The sequence below is a fragment of the Rutidosis leptorrhynchoides genome, chromosome 3, assembly GCF_046630445.1.
Source record: "Rutidosis leptorrhynchoides isolate AG116_Rl617_1_P2 chromosome 3, CSIRO_AGI_Rlap_v1, whole genome shotgun sequence".
NCBI classification, from domain to species: domain Eukaryota; kingdom Viridiplantae; phylum Streptophyta; class Magnoliopsida; order Asterales; family Asteraceae; genus Rutidosis; species Rutidosis leptorrhynchoides.
The window spans coordinates 372333714-372350935 of record NC_092335.1 but is presented as its reverse complement, the minus strand read 5'-3'; the positions used below and the strand labels follow the sequence as shown (position 1 = coordinate 372350935).

The 17222-nt window shown below is 30.8% G+C and overlaps 1 protein-coding gene across 1 annotated transcript; it reads right to left on the bottom strand.

The window, feature by feature from the left end:
- Positions 1 to 10489: 10489 nt before the first annotated feature.
- LOC139897629 (E3 ubiquitin-protein ligase AIRP2-like) lies at positions 10490 to 13014 on the bottom strand. The gene is made up of 5 exons (XM_071880322.1): positions 12881 to 13014; positions 11759 to 11921; positions 11287 to 11353; positions 10937 to 11186; positions 10490 to 10783 (listed from the first exon to the last, which is right to left on the bottom strand). The coding sequence occupies exons 1-5, from the start codon at positions 12967 to 12969 to the stop codon at positions 10573 to 10575; spliced, it is 780 nt and encodes a 259-aa protein (XP_071736423.1). The 5' UTR covers positions 12970 to 13014; the 3' UTR covers positions 10490 to 10572.
- Positions 13015 to 17222: the final 4208 nt, after the last annotated feature.

The following is a 17222-nucleotide window of genomic DNA, read 5'->3' as shown; positions in this document are numbered from 1 at the left end:
ACAAAACTAAGTTGTTGGTTCTGTAGTTTGTACAATATTGCAGATCAAACATTATACTTTTTTTACCTGGTTAGTCATCACATGTGGTTAGCACTAGTTACACAGTTAGTCCTCCTCATTAACAATTGTTGGATTTTTTTGTTAACATTAATCACGTGCTTTGCACACAAGGGGTAATTTTGTCTGTTCAGAATTTCCATGATCACTTTCATTTTCATCTTTGCCAAAAACTTTTCATATTTCAATCAAAACACCAACATCGATATAAAACAAACAAAATCAAATAAAAAAAAATTAACAATGAAATTGGTCTTATATAAACCAAACAAAATTTAAATGAAACGGCCTTCAAAGTCAATTCAAGAAATGCACGAGCGGCGTGCCTACACATCGTGAGAGTCTATTGTCATAAAGTTTCAACTAAAAACTATTATAAAAGATATTAATCATTCATCACTTTAAGTTGGTGAAAAAACAAACAAATGAAACCACCAGTGAAAGAACCTAATCAAAATACAAAGAGAACTACACAAGCCTCGCAACTAGAAAGTATAACCTAAAACAAATCCTTGCCGCAAATGACTATCTAAAGGAGTAAAGGTGTGCCTAGCTGAAGCGAAGAGGATCTAACCCAAATACTACAACAAAGACCAAACAGCACACTATGATAAACAAGAGTCTAGTAAACCTCAAAAGACAATACAATACATCAACAAGAAAAAAATGAAACAACTAAAATCGCAAAAGATAATACAACACACCAACAAAGAATAAAATGAAACAAGCAAAATCGCAACCAAATGAACCAATGTAGTATTTGGAGAATATGTAGTGAATTACACGTCCAATATTATCTAAGGTGTTCACGGATGAGTAATGCTTTATATTTTACCCCTTTGATCAACTATGTGGTATAACAACTACTATATTTACCCTTTACCCAAATAAAAACAACTATATATTTAGAATTTAAATCTGTAGTTCTAAGGGTCTTTAAGTTAGCTAAGAGTAGGTACTTTGATATTGAATATTCATTATTAACGTACAAATAGTTTATGTATGAGTAAATCTCTTATCGTTTAAGTTGTAATAAATTTTCTTAAACTTGGCTCTTAAAATATGAGAATTGCTATTCAAGAACTTAAAGAATTCGATTAACTCTCTTTTTCCATTTCTCTCTTTCTTTTTCAAAAGTAAATGTGATTTAGCCCATGATTGATGTTAGGCTACTGATAAAATAGGTTGATGTGTTTGTCCAGCAACGAATGTTCAACCAAATGCTAAATCATGGGTTCGAATCTTATTTCTTTCATATTCTTTTCTTACTTTGCCCTTTGAAAGTCGGCTGAAAAAGAAAGAAAAAAGGTTTTTGTTGTCTTTTCTCGCTTTCTAAACTGAACTTTCATTCAAAACTATATGGTATGAAAAACCATTAAAAAACGAAGATTGTGCGCGATCTCAAGCTTAAACCTTACTAGCACCACACTATGTTGTGGCTAGGGAAAGGGTCTAAATAGGGTTGAAAAGGTGGGTAACTTGTTTATGTCGCAAACATATAAGTAAAAATTGTTATAATTTAGAAGTTTATAACTACCTTTAATGGCTTGGTTCTTGACAATAGACTACAAATATTAAAGAAGATTGAAGTAGAGAGCAAAACATATTTTGTTCAATAGATGGGGCAATCAATATGGTAGTTTACACCCGTATTTATAGTAAATAATTTATAGTACATGGTAGGTGATACAGTAATAAAATATATAATATTGTCAGCCACAACTGACTTTACAACACTCTCCCTTGGATGACAATTTTAGTTCATTATAGAGCAACTTGTACTGCCTCGTTAAAAACCTTGCTAAAGAAAAACCCAGTGGGATAAAAACTTTAGTCAAGGGAAAAAGAGTGCAGTATAGAGTTGACTCCCCCTCAAGTAGACACCACTGAGTCGTCACATCTTTTGAACTTGTCTCATGCCAATATTGTAAACGTGTGTTCTGAAAACAGCGGTTGACAGTGCTTTGGTATAAAGGTCAGCAGAGTTGTTGATTGAACGTATCTCATTTTAATCTGGTTGTCTTTTACGAGACCTTGAGTATATGAGAAGAATCTGAGGTATAACAACTCTCATATTTTTATACCTGAATTGACTAATTTGACAATAGAGTTGTTATCCATACGTAATATATAATTAAATTTGACATTGATCAAATATTTATTTTTAGTCGACACTTTTTGTTAACTAAAGTTTACACTAATTATATAAAATAACTTTAGTTAATATTAATATTAATGCGTATTATATTTAAAACTATATGAAACATAATTATTAATTAAATGATAAGTTATTTTAATCATTATATATATATTTTTAGCTTATAAAAAAGAGATTTTTTTTATAAATTAAATAATGAGCCCATGAATTTTGACTAAATATTTTCAAAAACAAAAACTTATTAAAAATATTTTTAACATATTTTTATTTTTTGTCAAAATTGGCACCTTTATTTTATTTATATTTTTTCTTTTCACCAACCATTTTATTCCTATAAATACCCACTTCCATTTCATAAAAAATTGTATCAAATCTTTGAAAAAACTCTCTCACAAACTTGAGAAAGTACTTGAGGTATTTTCTATATTTTTTATCAAATTGCTTTTATTTTTTTGTATATTCTTTAAAAATTCTAATTTAATATATATAAATTATTTTTACATGTTATAATTAGTATTATAAGTATTATGATGTATAAAAATAATTTTGATAATTTATGGAATATTATTTATAATTAAATACGAATTATGTAGTATTTAAACATAAAAATAATATAAAATTCGTAATAAAATATTAAACAATAATAAAAATCATTATAAATTTTTTTTGAGATTATTATACTTTTATAAACAAGCAAAAATTATAAAAATTAAATAAATGGGAATATTATTATTTAAAAAGAATTTACTTTTACATTATTCTAAACCGAGAGAAATAATAAAGAAAATACAAAATAAATATAAACGTGTATTAAATATTTTTATAAAATTTTTATATGATTAGTAGCATCACTAGATACTTTAAAAAAATATAAAAATTAATTTTAAATTATTTTTCCTATTTATTTAATTATAGGCCGATTACAATGGTTAAATAATTAGAAAATATTAAATAAATAATATTTTGATATAAAATTTGATTTAATAATTTTTATAACATTTTTACATAATATAGAACCTGTAAAAAATATAAAATTATTTATTTAAGTCGATTTAATATTTATTACCTAATTAAATTTGATTAATATAAACTGAGTATTCATATAAAGAAAAGTGAGAAATAAATACAAAAACTTGATAAAATTATTTTTATAAAATATCCTTCTGAATTTTATAATTAAATAAGTTTATAAAAAATTATAAATATAATATTTAGTGAATTAATATTCGAATTAACTTATATTAGTATGATTTTCGATTAACATAAGTATATTACATATACTAAATTAATATTATTATTATAACTTACGGTTAATAACTAAGTATACTATATAATAAAGTATAATGCTTATAATGTAAGTTAATAACAATACATTATTAATAAACACTTATTTTATAACTATACTAATTTAATAATAATAACTTATAGTATATAATATAAGATAATCAAATTGTTAATACATTAATAAATATAATATAACATATATAATAACATATAAACCTAAAGTGAAGGTTAATCAAAGATAATGTACAATTCATGTGAACTTCATCGCTACTCACGGTCGTAAGTGAATGATGTCTAGGTTTCCATTTATGGGTAAGCTTGTGGATCTCGAATGCCATGACTTAGATTCTGGTCAAGAGTCCTAGGCCCCCGGTTACATCTGGTCATTCCTGACTTATTTTATAGCAACGAAGTTTGAGTAAAGTTGTACAACGTCTTGCTAAAGAATAACCCGAACTTTCTAAAATTGGAAAATTACTATAAGTGGAAACTTTCCATAAATAGTAACCTTCCTAGAATGGAAATTCTTTAGTGAACCATTACTATCAATATAGTACTATATACTATTGTCTGTTAGGCAATGTCTGATCATACGTTCTATCTCTAGGTTGAGATCTCGGTCACGTCCTTCCGTTCAATTCTTTCGTGGAATACTCTTTTGTGCTACTAAGGTGATTTTCATAGCCCCACTTTTACTGTTTACTTAACTATTTATAACTTTTGGGGTGAGACACATGCTTGCTTTATAACTGTTTTACGCTTAGACACAAGTACTAAATTGTTAATTATGCTGTCATGCTTTGATTCATGCTAAATCCCTACCGTAATATCGTCAATTACTACGTTTAAATGCAAACTTAATTATTGTGAGTAGGCCTATTGAGAGTAACGTCTCTAACCATTCGACCGTTGGTCTTTGGAAACATAATAATGATTCCACGACACTGACAGTACAGGGTGTCATAGAGTAAATTGTTTAGTAGCGATATTACAAACTGCGGCAACACTTTTAGATTGATATATCTATATTGATCAACTTTAAACTAAATCTTGTGGTCTAAAACTTTAGATATTATTTATAAACCTATGAATTTCACTCAACCTTTTTGGTTGACACTTTAAGCATATTTTGTCTCAGGTAATGATTGAGCTAGCTGCTACTTGCTACTAGATGATTGATGTATACTTTGCTGCTTGCATGGAATCCATCATTCATATTTATCATTTTGTTTAGACATTTCCCATTTACTGTACTCTTATGATGTAAAACTTGAATAATGCTTCCGCTGTTTATTTAATAAATAAAACGTCTCATTTAGAGTCGTTCTCGTTTGTACAACTGTGATTTGATATAATTAGTCACAAATACCCTAGGCCCTATTTAGGGCTGTGACATGAGGTTTTCATCTGAAACTATATCATCTAAATCTTTTATGTACAAGTTTAGCCCCTGTGATTTGTCTACAGTCTCCTTCATGGTTTGCTCAAACCCTTGTTTCAATTCATATTCCATTTTAGTCTTTTCTGAGTCTTACCAACATACCATTCTTTTCCATCAAACTTATGAGCGTTAAGACCGTCTATGGCTTTGGCGCCTTGTCAGCATTTATATTTTGTTCTGTCACTTTTGATACTCTTCTTTCATTTGTATTATGCAAGCTGCATTATCTTCATTTATAGTTGTTGGTGAAGATAGTTGCTGGTCTTTTATAGCGTTCTAGTCCACAAGAATCAATAATGATTTGTGTCATTGATCTCAACAAAACACATTTTCGAGTAGTTTCATATAATGCAATCACTTCGTCATGATTTGATGATGTTGCAATTAGTGGTTGTTTTAAGAACGCCATGATTTTGTGGTACCTCCATTTAGGAATACATATCGAGTTTGAGATTTATCTTTATGAGAATTTGATGAATGACATGCATATACATAATCAACCAAATCTTGTTTTGAAGCGTTAGAATAAAATAATTTTAAATCAGCAGTTCCTCAAGGGTATCAAAATATCTTAGGATCCCATTTCAATGTCTTTTTGTAGGGGTTGAGCTTAACCTTGTCAATAAATTAACTGCAAAAGAAATGTCAGGTGTTGTACAATTTTTAAATTACATAATAACCCCAATTGCACTAAGATATCTAACTTCTGATCCGTAAAGATCTTCATGATCTTCACGGGGATGAAATGGATCAGTGTCAATATTGAGTGATATATCAACCAATGGCTTTGTCTTTAAAAAATATTTTAAAATCTTTTCGATATAGTTTGTTTGATGTAAAAGTAAACCATTAGGCATATGCTCAATTTTGCATCCAAGGCAATACTTGGTTTTTTTTTCAATCTTTCATTTAAATTTTTTTTTTAGAAGTTGAATGATTTCATAGATCTCTTTATTTGTTCATATGATGTTATGATCATTGACATAAACAACTTACAATCACATATCCGGACATTGTTTTCTTAATAAAAACACATGTTCAAATAAGATTATTTGTATACCCTTTTTCTTATCGAGTAATCACTTAATCAGTTATACTATTGTATCAACCCATATAAAAATATTTGTGATTCAATGGAATACATTTATTTGGGTTTTGCATTAGATGTTTCTGATACCTTAAACCCTTCATGGATATTCATGTATATATCACTATCAAGTGATTCATTTAAATAAGTAGTTATAATATCCATGAGATTCATTTCTAAATTTTTAGAAACTGTTAGGCTGATTAAGTATTTAAAAGTAATTGCATCAATAACAGGAGAATAAGTTTTCCTCATAATCCATTCATGGTCTTTGAGAGAAATCTTGAGTTACAAGTCTAGCTTTATCTTGTAACTACATTTTTCTCAGTTCTTTTTCGGATAAAAATTCATTTTTTATCTCATACGTTTCACATCTATAAAAGTGATAACGATTGATCCGAAAACTTTTCTTTTATTGAGCGATTCTAATTCAGATCGAATTGCTCCTATTCATTGATCCCAATCATGTCTATTTTGACATTCCATGACAGATTTTGGTTCTGGATCATCATCATCATCGTTCATGATGTCATATGCAACATTATATGAAAATATCTCATCAAGATTTTTCATTACATTTCGGTTCCATAATATTTTTGAATGTGCACAATTGATTGAAAAATCCGTATTCATCAATCTCCTCTGCAGAAGGAGTATTGATTTGTGATTTTTCTTGAACACTTTCTTTTACCTCATTATCAGCAGATTTTCTTTTTCGGGAATTTATTTTTATGTTTGGAACCAATTGGTCTTCCACATTTCAGATGTGACAAAGACTCATGAGTAACATTATTGTCAGCTTTTGAAATTTCAATTCTTGCTAGATCATTTACTGCTGATATATATGATTTAGTCACTCTTTTTGCATCTGTAAATGCATCGGGCAATTTATTCGCAAGTTCTTGCATATGCATTATTTTTTGAATTTTTTTTGTTCCGCATTCTTTTGTGCAAGTATTAAGATACCTTTATTGATATTCACATCATGAAACATCATTTTATTTATTTTTTCATTTCTCCCCCTAATCTAGGGAACAATTTTTCATTAAAATGACAATCAGCAACAACGTGCTGTAAAAACATCACCCCATCATGGATTCAATATATCTTATGATTGAAGATGTTTCATATCCAACATATATTTCAATCCTTCTTTGAGGAACCATTTGTTGTGGTGGTGCAATTAAAAATACATTGCACAACCAAATATTTTAAGATGGAAAATATTTGGCTCTCGACCAAAATTAAGTTGGTAATGGAGAATATTTATGACTTGCACTTGGTTTAATGCGAATTAATGTCGCATCATGTAAATTTACATGTCCCCATATAAATATTGAGAGTTTTGTACTCATTACCAATTGTGTAGTTATTAGCTGCAAGCGTTTATCTATTGATTCAGCTAAACCAATTTTGTGTATGCACATGAGTAACTGGATGTTCAACAACAATTCTTGTAGACATATAATAATCATTAAATGCTTGAGATGTTAACTCACCAACATTATCAAGTCTCATCCTTTTAATGGTGTAATCAGAATAATGTGTTATCAATTTAATAATTTGTGCAAGAAACTTTGCAGATGCCATATTACGGCTTGATAACACACAAATATGAGACCATCTGCTAGATGCGTCTATTAGAACCATGAAATATCAAAATGATCCACATGATGGATGAATTGGTCCATATATATAACCTTGAATTCTTTTAAGAAACATTGGTGATTCTTTCTCAATATTCTTTTCATTAATCACCATATGTGCTTTTCATTAATCACCATATGTGCTTTTTCATTAATCACCATATGTGCTTTTCATTAATCACCATATGTGCTTTTCATTATATGTGCTGCGCTTTTTCATCATATGCACTTTTCATCATATGCGTTGCGCTTTTCATCATATGCGCTGCGCTTTTCATCATATGCACTTTTTATCATATGCGCTGCGCTTTTCATCATATGCGCTTTTTATCATATGCGCTTTTAATCATATGCGCTTTTCGGTGCTACATAGGTATTTCTCATTTTCGGTTATCATTGACTGATAATCATATCCATTATGATATATAAGAGAAACTTAATAAATTTTTCTTTGATTTGGGAGAAAACAAAACATTGTTTATCAGAAAATTCGTACCATTTGGTAATATGAATTTTTGCCTTTTCTGTTCCTTATATCAAGTTTGCAAGACCAAATATAGTATTTATAATTCCTTCATTTGATTTAAATCAATGAAATATTTCTTAGATTTGATCATAGTGTGTATGTTACCACTATCTGCAATACATAGGTCTTTACCATTTAATTGATGTTGTATTTCAGCAGGATTCATACTAAAACTTCAAATAAGATAAGCAAATAATGAGTTATATTTCAGCATGATAATCAGATTATATTACCTGCAAACAAGTTACAATCTGAAATACATAAAAGATAACACTTAATAAACATATGCGTTATGATCTAAAACCATTTATTTATGAGTGATACATAACAAGCTAGACATTTTAGAAAATTCAAACCATTCAAGTCTCAAGGTATCTTAGGGTTTAATTAATCAAGATTTTTTAACAGATTCACTCTCGTTTTCTTTTCTTTTGGGACTTATTTGTAGAGATAAACAAGATGTTCATGTATTCAAGAAATACTAGACTGATGATCCACGTTACCAGATCATTAATAAGAATCTCCGGGATTCTTATAAGGGCGTCTACTAACATCTTCAATTTTATTCTTTCATGGATCACCGTTAATTCTTGATAATTAATATCGTATCTATCTTTGAGTATTTTCCATAATACACTTGGATTTTCGATTATATAATATGTAGATTCTAATGACTCGTCAATATGTTTGCTAAGAAAAATACTTTCTATTGCTTTCTCTTGTTCGGAACAATTGTTATTTTCATTCAGGGTTTCTAAAATACCGATTGATTCGAGATGTTTTTCTACATTCATAACCCATGTTAAGTAGTTGTTCCCACTTGATTCTAAAGGGGCAAATTTAAGCCTTTTCAAATTCGACATTTTCTATTATCAAAAAGATGAACAACATAAATTATAATCATAATCAACTTCTATTCATAGACAAATAATAAAATGAAATTAGAATCATTTTAAATTCATAAGTAGCAAACAACAGAATAATGGCATGATTACAAATGATAAAACCACAAGAGCAGGATAGAATATAGGTTCACCCCGTGGTATATTAACAACAATGATGATAGTTAGTATGACCAATACAATAGGAAAAATCATCCTTGTGTGAATCATCTTTACAAAAAACTTTTTGAGAGTGGTAATCTGAGAAAATGAAGATTGATTTGTGAAAATGTGAAAACGGAGATGTTTATTTTATATTTGAAAAATATAGTCGTTGTAACGTCGTCAGTTGACGTTAACAACCGTTATGTATATATGACCGTTGTAACGTCGTTAGTTGACGTTAACGACTGTTATGTACTCGTTGTATTAATAATAATTTTAATAAAAGAATTTTATTAGTACAAATACGATTACTATAAATACATTTAGTATAAATACGTTTAGTATAAATACGAAGATTAAGAGAATAAACATATTATGCATAAATAATAAATTTTAAGAATAAACATTAGTATGCATGAAATAAATAATAATTAATTGCATAAGTAATCATAAATGTTAGATAACATAAATATAAATGTTAGTGAAGTTAATAAGAGTTAGATTACAGAAATATAATTCAGACAGTATAATCGGCCATATATAACTTAAATAACATAAATATAAATGTCAGTGAAGTTAATAAAAGTTAGATTACAGAAATATAATTCAGGCGGTATAACCGACTATATGTAACTTAAATAACATAAATATAAATGTTAGTGAAGTTAATAAAAGTTAAATTACAGAAGTATAATTTTACTTTTGATGATAATAATATTTACATTAGTAATAAATAATAGAAGATATCGTTAAAGAATTTCTTACCTTGATTAGTGACTTGTGCTTGCTTAGATAAACCTTGATTATACGGAGCACTTCGTGCTGATAACGTGTTATAATTTAGAAGTTTATAACTACCTTTAATGGCTTGGTTCTTGACAATAGACTACAAATATTAAATAAGATTGAAGTAGAGAGCAAAACATATTTTGTTCAATAGATGGGGCAATCAGTATGATAGTTTACACCCGTATTTATAGTAAATAATTTATAGTACATGGTAGGTGATACAGTAATAAAATATATAATATTGTCAGCGACTTTACAACAAAAAATACCTTTTTTATACATGAAAATTTTATCCCTATACCCTAGTATAGTAGTATATGATTTGAATTGTCTAACGATTTTGATCATCCAATGAATTAAAGCCTAAACAGATTTTTTTTAAATCTTGATGATCCACATTTCAAGGAATTGTGTTTATAGGACAAATTAAAAATGTTTTTTTATAACAAGCTGGTTGCTCTTTATATATACATTTCAACTGTCTATGTATTTCTCATTAAATTATGTATGTAAGTTGAACACTCTAATGTCTTCTACATTACATTAGATATTCAGAATACATAAAGAAAACAGCATCAGGATCATCTTTTGGGAGATTATTAATATAAAGATAGAACCTCACTAAATCCTCATCTGCAACACGATCCGCATCCATAACTTCATCGTCACATGTTAATACCCATAAATCACGTGATTTTACTCTCGTTAAATTTCCTCGACAAAATGGGCAAGACGCAGACCTTGTGTTCCTGAAAAAAAAAACACAAACAAAATACACTTTAGCCGTGACTATAGTAGTCTTTTTTGGATATGAAGCCCAGCTTTAACCCACCCATTTTGCCACCTATATTATATCCTTATGAAATATAAAATGCACTAGTTTTCAGATATTGGATACATACCAGTCTCGATAACAGTTGATACACATGGCGTGACAACAATTAGGCAAAACAATCTTTGTACAAGGTTCTAAACAGATCCCGCATTCGTTATCTCTTTCAAGATCAAGATTTGTGAAACTATTTTGGTTTTCGAGTTTCTTTTGTTCTGATGTCTCCATCCTCAAGCTCTGTCCTTTACAACCACTGACTACTGGATATTCGAGCTCCACCAAGTCATAATGTAGCCTTCTCAAAGATGGCAATATCACAGCTGCATTACATATAATCAGTCTTGATCAGGACAAAAGTTAAATACGCAGTATAATGGAACAAAATGCTGAAAAGGGTGTAAAGCATTTATAATAACAAACCGTAAAAATTGTTAATTGTTGCCTTTCTTCCATGTTTAGAAATCTTCAGTCTTCCATCTGCGTAAACCTGCAACAAAAGTTAATTTCCAGTGTTGCAAAACTTGGAATTACTCGACGAGTACTTGATTTTTGCAACTCGGGGAGTACTCAGTCAAAATGGGCCAAAACTCGGGATTACTCAGAAAATCAGTCAAAAGTCGGCCAAAATTCGGGATTAATCGGAAAATCGGTCAAATTGGTCAAAATTCAGTCAAAATCGGTCGAAGTCAAACTTGGTCAACATCCGAGTATTCCTTGAGTTGCTGAGTACTCCATAAAAAGTCTCGACCGAGTAACCAAGTAACGATTTTGCAACCTTGGTTGATTGTATGCCGACTCAAGTCCATGTAATATTTTGTTTCAAGACTATAAATTCACACAAATTACTGACCAATGAAATTGAATTTAGATGTTGTAGGTAGAGACAACAAACCTTGTAGACAAGAACATAAACAGGGTTGAAGTATCTAGGCAATAGACAAGAGCAAGAGGAATCAATCCATTGAAACAAGAACATAATAAGTGGTGCTAATTCATTGTAAACCAGTTTCATTTGAAATCGCACACCATCTTTGGCTCTAGGAATCGCAGCTGCCCTGCAAATGCAACACACAAAACTAATCATAATCAGAGTTAACAAAAGATGGGAATAATCTCATTGATCAAACCATACGTTTGTCCATGAATTGCAACGCGACAACCACAAAAAAGTACTATCAATGCTAAATGTGAATAATATAAATATAAATTAGCCTAAACACATTCGAATGACGTGTAGCTCAGTTGTTAATGGGTGGGGACAACTTGCCACCAAAAAACAAAAGGTTAGCGGTTCAAGCCCTCGCAGCCCATAAGCACAACCCCCGAGTAAGTCAGGTACGCCCCACGTTAGGGAAACAACGGATTGTGGGCCGGTCTGAGTTGCCGGTTATCAAACTTCTGACAACAAAAAGCAAGCCTATATATATATATATATCTTACATAGTTGGCATATTTCTTCCACCTTTTTTTTCCACCAATTGTTTCTATGCGTGTACCAATACAACAGGTTAGAGATAGTTTTAGATGTACATATCAAGCTTACAAAACATATCCTTTAAAACGAAAGTAAATTCTGATATATGTATACATATGTATTGTTTTGGGGGATACAGGTAACAATAAAAATCGCCCAAATATTACAAAAAATAACAAATATATAATTTCTTAAAAAAACATAAATCAGTCAAAGGGTGGTCAAATTTTCGAATTTGACAAAATACATTGAAGACTTGAAGTTTAGTACATGAACTGCAAAAATAGGTTTAACTCAGAAACTCACACTTGAACAAAACCCCTTAAAAGGTTGTGATGGGTTACTTTATTTTTGTCCAAAAACCCTTAAAGATTCTACCTTTATCAACATTCAAACATCAAGAATCACATTAAATGATTTTCAAGATTTCCCACTTCTGCTAGCAAATATGATCCTAGTGATCAAGAACACACAAACCCTTTAAAATTTATCCAAACCCACATCAAAAATCATAGAAATAATATAAATAAAATAGCTTACAGATCATTGGCATGTTGTATATCAGCTTCAAGAACCTTCAAAGATTCATCAAAAGAGCATCTACCAAGTGGGTAATACATCATATCCATTTTATCTTTTTCACAAACTTTAGTTCTTTTCGCAATCACACTATTTATTATATACATACACACAGTTACATATACATATATGTGTGAAGTGTGAATAAATTTCTTTGGTTTCTCAGTAGCATTAAAAAGCTTAGACCATTTCCTGGTGAAAAATTGAAAGATATAGGGATGGTTCTAAAATAATAAAAGGAAAAAACAAGAATGGGGAGAGAGAGGAGGAGAAATTGTCTTTTCTTGTATCTTTCTTGAAATGAGCGGCTTTGAGTTGGATAGTTAATGGAAATTGATAAATTAAAAAAGATAAAAATAAAATATTTGTAAAATGTAATCATAAAAAGATAAATAGATAAAGGGTTTGTTAATTTTGGGGATTGTTAGTGTTGATGAAGTAAGTCCAAGGTTGAAAAAGACGCGAGACGGGGCCGAAACGGTAGCGACCTCAAAATGTCGCAACGGAAAAAACGGGGCCGAGACGGGGTCGAAACGGATGTTGACTAATGTTGACTTTTATATATATAAATATATATTTACACATATTTTAGAGCTAAAAAACCTTCGTTGACAAGTTTGTACCTATAATTGCTATTAGCGTTAATATAATACAAAATGGAATACTAAACTAAGTCAATTTTGATTGATTTGACCGACTTTTGATCGATTTTAACAGAATTTCTAACTTTTGACTGGCGTTAACCCAATTTTTTCTGCATTTGACCTGACTTTTGACCATTGACCAGCTTATAAGAAAACGGGACGGGGTCGAAACGGTTTAGTCACCAAAACGCCGCAACGGGCGTCGAAACGGACACAACGGACGCCGTTTACAACAGTGAGTAAGTCTACGGAGTATTATGTAAAAATCGATGATTTGACTCAATGTTCTACCGTATCCTGAACAATCTCCTAAATTAAAATAACACGGAGTATTATTTCGATTTTTCCTAGTACATTTGGTGTCGAAAAAATTAGACATTTTTATTACACACAGAGAGAATTTGGTGTGATTTGATTTGGCTGTTTAACGGATATATTTTTTTATTAAAAATATATTAATTAAAAACCGTAACCACTTACGTTTACAGGGCAGTAGTACTCCGGGGTATCGAGTTTTATAGAATCGAGGGTTTGAATTTCGAGAGACATCTTCATATTGTACAAAATGGGCAGTTAATTTGAAGTTTCTTCTATGTGGGTTTTCTACTTCTAGAAAGTTAATTTGGGGTTTCCTTCTGACACGTGGTCCGGATATGATCATGTGGGTGAAATCTGACTCCCGGGCACTGATTCGTACACCGCCTATTTTTAGTGGTACACCATCAAATATGCTTTACATGGTTGTACCGTACAATACTGTAAAGCGTGTTTGGTGGTGTATGGCTAAAAATATGTGGTGTACGAATCATCACCCCTAACTCCCGTAAGTAACTCCTAACATGTTAAAAAAACGGTCATTTGGATGTTTAGAAAAATATGCAATGTCTTGCAACTGTAAAAACTAAAGAAAAGGAAATTGGAGTAATGTTGTGTAGGCGATATTGGTCGGCATCGCTATGGCAGGGTGGCCACGACGGCTTTAGGTGGTGTCGTGGACAAAAAATATCTAAAACACGGATCACTTCGCATGTCGTTTTAGGATACTTTGGTAGATATTGTCTTCTCATTAGTTAATTATACATATATTCAATTAGAAATCACAAAAAGCCAAAAAAATGGCACCATTCATTTGAAAGTTTTTTGCAATTTTGTCACTTTTCCCTCCCGATTTTTACATTATGTTAAATTTCACCCCTTTTGATTAATTTTTTAACTTTGACAAACCCTCTCATTTATAAGATGTATATTAAACAAACTATACATTTATCAAAGTGAATACGTAGATCAGTTGGTAAGGAGGTTGGCTGAAATCTAAAGGGGTGCAGGTTCGAACCTTGAAGTTGCGTTTCTTTTTTTACTACCGATTTTGGGCACAGCGAAGCGGGCCGACCCGAATACTTCTATATATTCATTTGGAAAACACAACAAGACAAAAAAATGGAACACACAACAAGACAAAAAAATGGAACTATTCATTTGAAATTTAAATGCAATTTCTTCAACTACAACCTTCCATCTTTACATATAGTAGATTTTTTGATAGCGACGTTTTTTAATATATAAATATCATTAAATCTAACATAATAATACAAATACATAAGTGGTTGGGTGGCTTGGTTGCCTTTATCGTTTTCAGATGGGTGCAAGTTCGATTCTTAGAGGGGGCGTTTTTTTTTTTTTTTTCGGCTAGCGATTTTGGGCCCAACGAAGCGGGCCGACCCGAATTCTTGTTTAATTTAATTGGTACTGCAAGCAATTAGTTTTTCGGAGGCGGAACCTTCAACCGTACTGTTAGGATTTTTGCGATTTGGGTTTTCCCCTATAGGGTGTGTGGGAGACATATGACCAGGAAGGTGGTTAAGTCGAGTGATGCAGATACTGTGTTAAAAAAAATAATTTTGCTGTTGTAATAATAATTACGTTGAAATTGTCTATCATAAATTTACGGAGCTCTATAACATGTATATGAACTCATTATACTCTATATGCTACTCCGTAATAATACTTTAAAAAAAAATGATGTTTTATCATGATCGATCACTTGCCATTTTTGCTGCCGTTGGCTACTCGAAAAATCACCATTAGATTATCAGATCTGAAAATCAGATTAGTGAGTTCGTAAGAACTATATTGGCTTTGAGATACCACGCTTGATGCTTCTTCCAAGTCACTCTTTTTTTTACCGTGGATAACCTACTAATTTACTAATACCAACGTTTTAAAATTGGTAAAAAAATTCTCATTTTTCAGGAGGAGCAGGCAAATAGTTGGCCTACTTTGATATGTTTGGCCATTAGTTGGATGGTTCCTATATATCCATGACACCTGCAAACCTAACATCAATCATGTACAATCCTTTTGTAGCAACATAAATTATAAATATAAATGATACAATAATTGAACCAAGTTAATATCATACGTCCATTCATTTCAATCTCAAAAGGAGTTTGGCACTCCTTTGCTCCTTTTTAAGACCTAAAACTACCAACTAAATTCATTATTGAAGCCTTAATTTGTTTATAGTGAAATTACTCAAAATGACCTTTTTCGGAATGAACTATAATATAATTATTTTAAAAAGTTACAATTTTTGCCTCTACAATTCACAAGTCGCGACACACAAGGTGTGCACTGGCTCTTGTGAGTGCGTGTTTGCAAGATATTTCGGTCAAGACCGAGAAATTTCTATTCATAACTTAGTTTCTCAATCATGACTTGAAAATTTGTAATCAAGACCAACTTTCTCGGTCATGACCTAATCTACACACAAACTGCAAACGCGAAATTTTACAGGTTTAAAAATCCGGTCACACTTTTCCTTTAGAATTACAAACGCAAAAGTCACACCAAAATGCTAACACCGAGAGTCGTCACCGCAGGCGATTTGGAACCCAAACTAAGGCGCCACCGCCTCATCCATCACCAACCACAACAACAATCAAATTACCCACCACCATCAGTCCGACCACAGAAATCCAAATCCGACCAACATCATCATTTTCAAGGATATTTTCAAGCGATCTTGCAATTGATAATCTCTAAAAGCATTTAAATGAATACATGCGAGGTAAACTAAACTTAGATTTATTTATCTATGAAATTTCATTTTTAGCATGTTGTCAAACACTAGTGTGAATGCGATTTTTCACAAATTTGCAAGAACAACTAGTTATGTTTAGTTGATATGGATGTATATCTATGTTGGATAAGTTAAACTTTTGTTGGCTGCTAAAATTTTGTTGGCAAGTTAACAAATGTTGGCTAAGTCATTCTTTTGCTTGTTGAACATTTCTGTTCACTGAACTTTAAATTTACAAAACTGAATTTTTAAGTTGGCTCTTCTTTGAGCTGACTCTTTGTTGAGCTGACTCTTCTCTACAAAGAATAAACTCTAATGCTAAATAACTTTAATCAACCTCAAAAGCTCTCCATGCTGATTTGTCTTCAAAGTTGATTAACCCATCGTAAATATCAAAAATTTATTTTAACAAAAGTATTTCAAAACAACCATCCAATCTAAGTAGAATATACTCTAATTAAACTCAAATTAAAAGGAAATCAAATTAGTTAAGCCTTCATTTCATTTCTGGGTGAATGCCAAAGCTATCCACATCGAGTAAGAATTTTCTTATGTTTTTTTCGAACATTTTGGAATCACC